The sequence below is a fragment of the Cnephaeus nilssonii genome (genome assembly GCF_951640355.1).
Source record: "Cnephaeus nilssonii genome assembly, chromosome: 6".
In the NCBI taxonomy this organism is placed as follows: domain Eukaryota; kingdom Metazoa; phylum Chordata; class Mammalia; order Chiroptera; family Vespertilionidae; genus Cnephaeus; species Cnephaeus nilssonii.
This window is the reverse complement of record NC_137077.1, coordinates 734,395-745,000: the sequence shown is the minus strand read 5'-3', so window position 1 is coordinate 745,000 and position 10,606 is coordinate 734,395. Positions and strand designations below refer to the sequence as shown.

Sequence of the window (10,606 nt, the reverse complement as noted above, 5' to 3'; positions counted from 1 at the left end):
TCCTCCCGCTGCCCCCCACCCCGGCCTCCTCCCGCTGCCCCCCACCCCGGCCTCCTCCCACAGCCCCCCACCCCGGCCTCCTCCCACAGCCCCCCACCCCGGCCTCCTCCCACAGCCCCCCCACCCCGGCCTCCTCCCACAGCCCCCCCACCCCGGCCTCCTCCCACTGCCCCCCACCCCGGCCTCCTCCCGCTGCCCCCCACCCCGGCCTCCTCCCACTGCCCCCCCCACCCCGGCCTCCTCCCGCTGCCCCCTGACCCCGGCCTCCTCCCGCTGCCCCCCCACCCCGGCCTCCTCCCACAGCCCCCCCCCACCCCAGCCTCCTCCCACTGCCCCCCACCCCGGCCTCCTCCCGCTGCCCCCGGGAACAGGACCCCAGGCTCAGGCACTGGGCATGCAGAGGGGCCAGGCCGCCTGGGAGACCCCCAGGCAAAGGGGCTGAAAGCGAGGGGTCTCAGAACCACCCCGCACCCCACCTCCAACTGATCTCGAACCCCCGCCACCTCCCACCCCCAGCCTCTGAATGCCCAGCGAGGCCCGAGCACAGGACAGGACAGGGCCACGCGGTCCGGCCCAGGGAGGCTGAGCCTGCGGGCGGGCAGGACAGCCCGTCTGTGAGCCCAGGACGGTGACATCGGGCCGACACGCCGGAGGGTCTCCCGGCCGAGCCGCCCTGAATCTGACTCCCTGTGGAACGCACCCGGCTCTCCTCCCGTTGCTGTCCGTCAGCCATTCCGCAGACATCCACGATCCCAAGTATCTTTTGATGTCTTTTCTCGCTTTTAAACAGAATTTGTTTTTATTCGTGAAATCTGCTGCAGGTGCAGTGCAGTGAAGAACACCCTCCTGGCCCACAGGAGGGCTCCGGGGTTGAGAGTCGACCCAAGAACCAGGTCACCGTTTGATTCCCCGTCAGGACACATGCCCCGGTTGTGGGCTCCATCCCCAGTAGGGGGCGTGCAGGAGGCAGCCTATGGATGATGTTTCTCTCTCATCAATATTTCTATCTCTCTATCCTTCTCCCTTCCTCTCTCTCTAAACAAAATCAATATAAACAAAAAATAAAAGAAAATCCTCCTTAAATGGACCAGAGCAACGGGCCGCCGTGAGGCAAAGCCCACCTCCGCCGGTGCCGCCGAGCCACTCGGGACACACCTGTCTCGGGTCAGACTCAGACGCCGCTCACAGGGGAGGGGCCTGTGTCCGCAGGAGGCAGCTGGAGGCGGGACAGGAGCCGCCTCGCCCGTCCCCGCGGAGCCGGCTGTCCTGGGCCCTGGGAGCCCTGAGCGCAGAGACCTGACCGCTGAGCATGGAGACGGGGCAGGGGTTCTCAGGCGATGGATCTGCAGGCCCAGCAGACCAGGGTGGGGACAGGGGGCCGGGGGGAGCCCGAGGCAGGGACCCTGGACTCCCCAAGGGCCAGGGGCAAAGACGGAGAGGGAGCCCCACCCCCCCCTTCTCAGCCGGGCAGACATCCCACAAGGCCCAGGCCCTGACTCACCTGCCTGCCCCCAGCCTCCTCCCCCTCCTCCTCCCCCTCCTCCCCCTCCTCCCCCTCCTCCTCCCCTTCTCCCCGAGCCCAGCTGACCAGTGACCCCAGACGCTGAGCCCCTTCCTCTCCCCACAGAACCTGCAGTCAGGGCGGGATACGGTGAAGAGCATAATATACTGAAGGCAGCGATCGTTTTATATAATTTTATTGATGTCAGAGAGGAAGGGAGAGGGAGAGAGAAACATCCATGATGAGAGAGAATCACGGATCAGCTGCCTCCTGCACGCCCCACAATGGGGATCGAGCCCACAACCCGGGCCTGTGCCCTGACCGGGAATCGAACATGGGACCCTTCCGTCCGCAGGCCAGCGCTCTACCCACTGAGCCACCCCGGCCCGGGCTGACGGCGGCCATTCACGTTTCCACAGACAAGGGCTGGCACGGGTCCTGACCTGCGAGCGCTGACAATAACCGGGAAACTGGGCCCGCCCTCGGGTGGAAGTTTCCCCAGGGACGCGCAGGCGGCTCTGTCCTCTGAGCAGCACCTGCGCGGCCGCACCTGGACGCAAAGCTCCCCCCGTCCTGCGAGACACAGACTGAACGCAGGTCTGGTCTGAATGGGGATGTCGCACCCATTGCCACTGATCCTGACGAGTAGTGTGCTTCTGAGGGGTGACGCTGGTGCCAGGGGGTGGTCAGGGCCGAGGGTGGCACGGGGTGCGGGGAGGGGGCGCTCAGAGGCTGGGACGACGCTGAGGTGGCGGCTGTCTGGGCAGGTGAGGCGGGATGAGCCACACCCCCCGGGAAGAGGCCCCCCAGACAGCTCAGCACCCCAGGACCCTCCATTGTGGGGATCCTGCCTGCCCACCCTGGCTCCCCCAAGAAGGGGCCGCACCTCTGAGCCCCGGGAGGGCAGCCTCCGGCCCTCGAGCCGGCCCTGGAGGATTCCTCCGCAGCCCCCACGCTAAGCAATGTTCCGAGTGTGATTTCTCCACGTGCCTGGGACGGTGGAGCTTACTGGAGGTGCAGGTTTGCACTTATCCTGGAATTGGGGAAATTCTTCAAGAAGTAGAAACGTCACGTGATGACCAGGAGGTGGCGCTGCTGGGCGTTCTCCGGTGCAGCCTGGCATTTGTCCTAAAATCAAGCACAGGCTTGCCCCGCCCTCTGTCCCTTCCCTCCTGGGTCCTGGCCCGAGAGAAATGAGGAGACAGGCCCTCTGCAGGGTCTGTATGTGGACGTGGCAAAAACTGGAGACAACGCCCAACTCGTGAATGGACAAAAAGTCACAGCATTCCATGCAACGGTGCGCTTCTCAGCAGTAAAGAGTGCTTTCTGGCCTGGCTGTGTGGCTCAGTGGTTGAGTGTCGACCCATGAACTAAGAGGTCACATGGTTCGATTCCCAGTCAGGGCACAAGATCCCCAGTGTGGGACTTGCAGGGGGCAGCTGAGCAAATGATTCTCTCTCATCCTTGATGTTTCTATCTCTCTCTCTTTCTCTCTGAAACCAATAAAAAAATATATTTTTTAAAAGAATATTTTTAAATTTTAAAAAAGTGCTTTCTGCACCGGCAGATATGATCACTATCTGTGTTATGTGTGGCATGTAGCATTACCACACATAGTCTCTCTTCGGTAGCCTGTTGGTGTGGTGGGTAACACTGACTGATTCCTGAAGGTTGAACCAGCCTGCATGCCTGGGATAAATCCCACTGGGTCACTTCCCGGTGTATTCATTTTATACATTGTTGGATTTGCACTGCTACTATTTTGTTGAGGATTTTTGCTTCCATGTTTATGAGAAATGTTGGTCTGTGGTATTCTTTTCTGTGAATGTCTTTGTCTCTTTATATATATACTAGAGACCTGGTGCACGAAGCTCGTGCACTCGGAAAGGGGGTCCCCCAGCCTGGCCTGTGTCCTCTCACAGTGCAGGATCCCCGCGATCGATCGCCCCAAAGAGGTAGGCCCCACCCACACATCTGGGGCTCCTCAATGGGTCGCCCCAAAGAGGTAGGCCGAGCCGGGGGTCCCCCAGGCCTCGCCGCACAGAGCAGCGGGCCCCACCTCCACGCCGCGCATGCAGCATCAAGCCCCCGCGCACCCACACGCACACACAGCTTCCTAGTGATCGCTCGTTGCAGCGTGAGAGCGTCATGGTGTGAGGGCGTGACAACCACATAGGCTTTTACTAATGGGACTAGAGGCCTAGGGCATGAAATGGTGCGTGAGTAGGGTCCCTAGGCCTAGCCTGCAATCAGTAGGGTCCCTAGGCCTAGCCTGTCCAATGCCCCATGACGCCCTGCAACGCTCCACGAAGCTCACAACACTCGCCTCCGCTAACCCCGCGATGCTCGCTGCGGGACGCTCACCACCTGCCGCTGCTCAGCAGTCCCCAGTCCCGCCCCACTGCCACCCCCGGGGGGAGGGACCAAGAGGCGGTCAATGCACCTCATAGCGACTGGTCGATGGTCGTTACGGTCATGACGCCATTACGGTTGCTGGCCTTTTATTATATAGGACATGTTTTTATTGATTTTAGAGAGAGAGGATGGAGGAGGGAGAGAGAGAGAAACATTGATGAGAGAAGAGAACCATCAACTGGCTGCCTCCTGCACACCCTCTACTGGGGATCGAGCCTGCAACCCGGGCATAGGCCCTGACTGGGAATCGAACCATGACCTCATGGTTCATAGGCTACACCGGCTGGGTGACCCTCATGGTTCTTGTTTCACAGCAAAGGACAACCCACAGCAGCTCACGCCTGGTCTGCGGGCCCAGGGTTCCAGGGCTGTGGCCTTGGGGAGCTTTGCAGCCAAGTCCAGAGACAACATGGCTGACACCACAGGGCACCTCACAGCCACTCGACACCCCCAGACCCAGAGCCCTGCAGATGGGCTCATTCCTGAGACCTCTGTGGGGTGGAGCGTGTGGGGATCATCCCTGTGCGAGGAGTGAGGGGCACGGGTGGGCAGCGGGGCCCTCAGGTGGGCAGCGGGCAGTGGGCCAGGGGTCCCACGAGGCTGTGGCACGTGGCTCGCCGGCCCCAGCCAGGCCCCAGCTCCTGGCTCCCAGGGCCACTTCCTGGGGACAGTAAGGGTAAGTGTGACAGCAAACGCCAGCCCTGACGTGAGTTAATTGAGAGATAATGACGGAGATTGGGAGCTGTGCTGAGTCTGGGTAAAGACTCTGGACACCGGCAGAACCCGCCACCGCTCGAAGCCGGGATTAACGCATCACAACACACAGTTTGGGGGGGAATTGCCATATTTTTCAAATGCCGTCTAACTTTTCTTTCCTCGGTCTCTACGCTTCTCCGCCCCGTTGCCGCCGATTAGTTCCAGCGAAGTCCGCCTCTCGTCACAGAGAAAAAAGATCATGCATTTTCCTTTCAATCAACGTGACCTCCCAATTCCCGAACTGCCAGGAGCCAGAGGGCTGGTCCCGGGGTCCTGGCCTGCCTGCGGGGAGGACCGAACGCCCACCCCTCAGGGCGGCTCAGTGGATAGAGTGCCGCCCTGCAGACTGAAGGGTCCAGGTTCGATTCCCGGTCAGGGCACATGCCCAGGTTACGGGCTCGATCTCCAATAGGGGGCGTGCAGGAGGCAGCCAATCAATGATTCTCTCTCATCATGGATGTTTCTCTCTCCCTCCCTCTCCCTTCCTCTCTGACATCAATAAAAACATACCCAGACCAGGACCCACGTCAGCCTTTGGAGCTGAGTGAGTGCACGTCGGGGCGGAGGCTCCAGGCGGCCCCAAGGTCCCAGCCCTCAGTGACCCTCCCCTGAGCGGGGCCGGACCTGGGGTCTCAGCCAGGCGACGCTCGAGCCGTCCCTCGCACCCCCGAGCAGGCAACGCCTCCCTCCAAGCCCCATTTCTCCTTTGGAAAATGGGGACAACACTAACAGCTTCGACAGGACGCCTTTGTGGGGGTGGTTGGGGGATGTGACACCGTGTGTGTGGACGGCTCCCTGCCCCCAGCCAGTCCCCCAGCCAGGCCCCTGCAGCTAGGGCTCCGGGGGTGGGGCTGCACCCGTGTAACCAGCCCCCACGCCCCGAGCGACGGACGCAGGCGGCCCTCGGGGCCCAGCACAGGCAGCAAGGGGTTAAGTCTCCACCTCGGGCCTGTTCCACATTGTACCCCAGCACCCTGAATCCCAGGAACCCAAACAGCCCAGCCCTCTGCCAGGGCCTCCCCAGCAGCCTGGCTGCAGGTGAGCACCCGAGGCCCCAGGCTGGCCACGTCTCCCCCACGTACACCAGGGCGCCCGCTGCAGGCTCCAGCCCCCAGCGCCATGCCCGCAGCCTGCCCGGGTCTCACACCGGCCCAGGGATCCCGGCTGCAGCGGCTGCTCCCTGCAGAGGCACCGCCCCCGGCAGCAGGCAATGATGGCCGGAGGCCGGGAGCGCCTGGCTCGGGCCACGTAGCAGCAGCTGCTTCGTGTTCATTACAACAAACCTGCCGCTGGTCTGGGCCCTCGGCCGCCTCGGGCCGCAGCCCACGGGCCACGCGAGGCGCTCTGTGCTCACAGGACACCACTACCCGTGGCCCAGGCTCCCCCAGTGGTGCCGGCTGGGACTCAAGAGGTCGGTCCTGGGGTGCACAGGGCCTCCGCACGGTCCCTCATTTAGGAACATCCTGCCAGGGTCACAGGAGTAACAACTCCGTGGGTTAAAACTGTAAACGTGATGCTGCTGTGCATTCATCGAACAGAAATTCAGCCCTGGGTCCGCACCCCGCCCCCCCCCCCCCGAATCCTGCCGAGTGGGCCAGCGCACAGGCCCAGCGTGGCCTCAGGTGTGGTCAGTACCTGACTGCGGCCCCAGAGGCACCGTGGGGACAGGTCCCGGGGCAGAGGGCAGGCCCCAGGGGCACCTGGGAGCTCGGGCTGTCATCAGTGCCCACCGTGAGGCCTGGCCTCCGCCCCGCTGGCCGGGACCCTGGCCGCTGTCCCCACCAACCTGCACACAGCGGCCCCAGGCTCTCAGCCCTCAGCCCTCCCCCGACCCTGGGCAGCAGCAGGTGGAGGGTGTGGGGGGGGCCACGGCTGGCATGTCAGGGTGGGAGCGCCCTCTGCTGGGCTGACAGGAAACTGGAGCAGGTCCCTGGGAGGCGCATTGCAGTCGCAGCAGGAGAAACGCTGAGATGAGCCAAGACCGCAGGACCCCACTCAGAGCTGAGGACGCCAAGTGCCGGGTGGGGGGCGGGGGGGCGGAAAGGGGGCCCAGCACTGGCCCCAGGCGGCCTGGCGAACCCCCACCCCCGCTGTGGGCCTGTCCCTGGGAGCCTCTGGTCCCTGCTGTGCCTCCCAAGGTCAGCCCCTCGGCCTTGACAGACCCGGTTGCCTCGTGGGCCAGACGGAGCCTCGGGGCCTCGTGGACTTTAATTTTCAGCGTCTTGGCGAGTGTCACCCTCTTGCAGAGCAAAGCACCTGTTTTTAAATACGAGTCCCACGTGGAAACCGCCGACGCTGGGCCACGGCGCCGCACTGGGCCTGCAGCAGCGCTCACCAAGTACTCCGACCCAGCAGTGTGTGTTTATTGAAATGATGAATTTTTAAAAAATGTTATTGGTTTCAGAGAGGAAGGGAGAGGGAGAAAGAGATAGACCGAGAATCGAACCTGGGGCCCTTCAGTCTGCAGGCTGACGCTCTATCCACTGAGCCACACCGGCCAGGGCGAAGTGATGAATTTTTAACGTGAGCCTCCGGGTTCACAGAGCTCTGCTCCTCTGCGGCCTCGGGGGAGGGGCAGCAAACACGAGCCTCGGTGGGCACACTCGCCCCGGGGCCTGTGGCACCCCCGGCCTGGCTCCCCACCGAGTGCGCCCAGCACCCCTGCCCTCACGGCTGCCCTGAGCACCCCCACCCAGACCTCCAGGACCCCAATAAGCAGCTCAGAGACAACCAGGCCATCTGCCCAGCCCCCCCCCCCCCAGAGCCTGGGGCCCCAACACCGCCCTCGACCCAGAGCCAAAGGCAGGTTTTGGCTCCTTCAGCCACCTGAAGGGGCAGAAACGCACCACCGCCACGGACGCTCCCACCAGCCTGCACGTGGGCCCGACACGGAAGGAAACACCTGGTTAGAGCAGCCGGGGCAGTGCCACGGCTTGGGGGCCCACGTGACGGTCACTTCACGGGGGGGGGGGGGGGAGGCCACATGACGTGGTCACGTCACTGGGGTGCAGACTCCCAGGACAACAGATCCGGCCAGGCCAGCCGCTGCAGCCGGTCCGAGGCCTGAGCCCAGCTGATGCCACAAGCTCCAAGCGTCACCACCCCACGCGCTCAGACCCCGTGACGTGCCGGCTCCGCCCGCCGCCTTGTGGAGGGCACCTGCGCAGCCCACGGCCCGGCTCGCCCCAGCAGGCCCCCGAGAGGAACACAGCAGATAAAGCGTCTGCCAGACACAGGACAAAGACATCAAAGGAAGACGTTTATTTTCAAGTTTCTGTGGAGATGTCACAAACAACGGAGACTGGAAGGAGAAACATTTAAAAACCTCAGACCGCCCGTTCAAAAGGAAAATGTGATCAGCTGAAATAATAAATAATGCCATGACAATGCAGGGGCGGTGCCTGGACGCGCCGGTGGGGACAGGCCCGGGGCCCAGGCCCGCCAGCCTCCAGGCGCCTGCCCACCAGCACTCTGGGGACGTAGGAATGAAATGGCCACACCGTCCAAATCTTGACTTTATTTTTTAATATAAAAAAATGGAATTTGGAAACCCACCCTACCTTTTCCCCTAACATAATGCTTTACCTCTTAAAAATAAAAATAAAGTACTAATTCTATGTACATCACAGGTACCATACAAAATGTATCCAAAGTTTCTATTGCTACCAAAGTGTTCTAAACCAAAACAAGTTACAGAAAGCCCCTCATTGTAAACAGGAGGACAAGGTACAAACCAAAGAACACGCCAGTCTGTACAGCCAGCAGCCCGCGCGGGCGGGCGCACGTCCGTGTGCCTGTATAAAAATGCTATCAATATACTTTTGCAAATTTATTTCTCATTATAAAGCAGTGAATACACTTTCTACAATAAATAATCCGCGGGCCCCCCGGGCTGCCGGAGGCCGGCGGGCGGCGGAGGACCGGCAGACGCAGCACCGGGACGCGCCCGCCCCGCCGCAGGGCGCGGAGTGTTTTTGGTGATTCGCAGGTGATGTACACGGCAGAAATTCACTCTCCGCCTCTTTCCACAAAGTACCACTCAAAATAATGTCATTTTCTTTCTTAAAATACACATTTGTCACTGTAAATTTACATCCCATCTTATTAAATAACAGGTACTCTGCATAAAGAGTATGATTTACAAATTTATTAAACATTCAAAAGTCTTTTTAAAAAAGCTATGGATCAAAGAAAGTGATGCCAGCAGCACCCTCCGGTGACCTGTGCCGGGCAGAGTCGCACGGAAGCCGCGCCCGCCGCGCCCAGACGGGATGTTTCATAGAAAACTTGGAAACAAGCCTCCGGCCCCGGGAACAGAATGAAGAACTGCGTCTACATCAGAATAAGTTAGGTCTGAGCAATATACAAACATGTACAGCTTATCAACACGGACACGCGGGCCCTCAGTCGATGTCGCTGAGGTCGCTGGCCGGCTCCCCGTGCACCCGGCTCAGGTGGTTCATGGCGCGGTCGAAGGCGACCCTCACGGCCTTCCGGATGCTGGAGTTCCTCCCCTCCATCATCTTCAGCTTGTCTATCGTCTCGTCAATGCCAAGGGGGACCATTTTGGACTTAGGGAGCCACTGCCTTTTTAAAAGAAAAGAGACGGCAACAGTGAGAGCTGCGGGCACGTTCCCTTCGCCACGCGTCACGTCAGTCTAACCACGCAGAGCCCTGCTGACGCGACCCCGAAGTCAGGGTGCCCCGGGCGTCAGGGTGCGCGAGGGGCCCCTCCAGAAACCCCGGAGCAGGGCTGTCGGTGGCCGGCCCGGTCAGCTTGGGGGCTGCGGGGCGGGGGCACAACCAGACCCTCACGTAAACCAGGTGGCACCTCCATGATTCCCAGGAGGCCCGTGTCCTGGAGGCCCCGTCAGCCTTCCACGTCCCTCCCCAGTGGCCACCCAGGCCCACCAGCCTGACACCCAAACCCAATCCAGCCGGACATGCCGATGCTGGTGGGTGCCCAGCCACAGCCCCCAGGTGCCAGCAGGCCCTGCACCCCCAGGCGGGCGCCAACCAGCAGCTGCGGGCAGAGGGGCTGCAGTGCTGAGGTCGAGGAACTCGGGCGCTGCCGGCAGCACCGCGAGCTTCCATCCGCGCTCAGAGGGGCCGAGGCGGTGTCTCTGGGCAGAATGCCCAGGGCCGGGCCCACCTGAGGGCTGGGAGGACTCGGGGCCCCACAGGTAAGAAACGGAAGCCTGGGCCCCGTGCTCCCGGGGCCGGCACTCACCAGCTCCGCTTGTTGTCGAAGAAGAGGACGAGGAACAGCCGCTCGTCCGCCTTGGTCTGCATGTGCTCGCCGATCTTCAGCACGTCCAGCGGCGGGGCTGGGATGGTGACCCCGTTGTGGTGCCCTGGCACGCGGGGCATCTTAGGGTCGATGATCTGCCGGGGGGACAGGGGGTCACACCTGAGCGCTGGCGCTGCACCCCGAGGTGGGTGGTGAGGGAGCTCTCCCGCCCCTCCCCCACACGGGTGTCCTGACAGGGGTCCGTGGACGCCTGCCCTGCCCGCAGGGGACAGCCGTGCCGCCCACCCCGTGCCCCGGCTCACCAGGGCGGGGTAGGAGGGGTAGCCGCTGCACTTGGCCCACACCACCTTCAGGGGCTCGAGCGCGGAGGCCGCGGCGTCCGTGGAGATCCACATGCTGCTCTGACCCACTTCTGAGAGAGAAGGAGCGAGGGTGAGCCCCGCAGGGTGCGCATCGTCCCCGTGCAGCGACAGCACCCGGAACGGTGGGCACGGGCACCGCCCTGGCTGAGGGTGCCTGAGGCCCCGGCACCCTGACACCATTACCCGCAGTCTGGCCCGGGGTTTCCACGCACCCCAACCCTACCTGAGGCTCCGACCTCCAGGCTCCCACCATCTCTCCCCGCTGAGCCCCCACCTCCGCCCTCATGCCCCCCTCTCAGGGGAGGTCCCCAGGGCCCCTCT

The 10,606-nt window shown here is 62.5% G+C and overlaps 1 protein-coding gene across 6 annotated transcripts in view; it reads right to left on the bottom strand.

Annotated features, from left to right (window-relative positions):
* Positions 1-7,918: 7,918 nt before the first annotated feature.
* The window catches only part of BRD1 (bromodomain containing 1), a 41,992-nt gene continuing 39,304 nt past the window's right edge, over positions 7,919-10,606 (bottom strand). For all 6 annotated transcript variants that reach the window (XM_079775815.1, XM_079775818.1, XM_079775817.1 and 3 more), the window contains exons 11-13: positions 10,226-10,335; positions 9,903-10,057; positions 7,919-9,259 (exon numbers count right to left, since the gene is read on the bottom strand). In XM_079775815.1, coding sequence (XP_079631941.1) covers positions 9,076-9,259; positions 9,903-10,057; positions 10,226-10,335 — 449 coding nt within the window. In that variant the 3' untranslated portion in view covers positions 7,919-9,075. The remainder of the gene's footprint in view (positions 9,260-9,902; positions 10,058-10,225; positions 10,336-10,606) is intronic.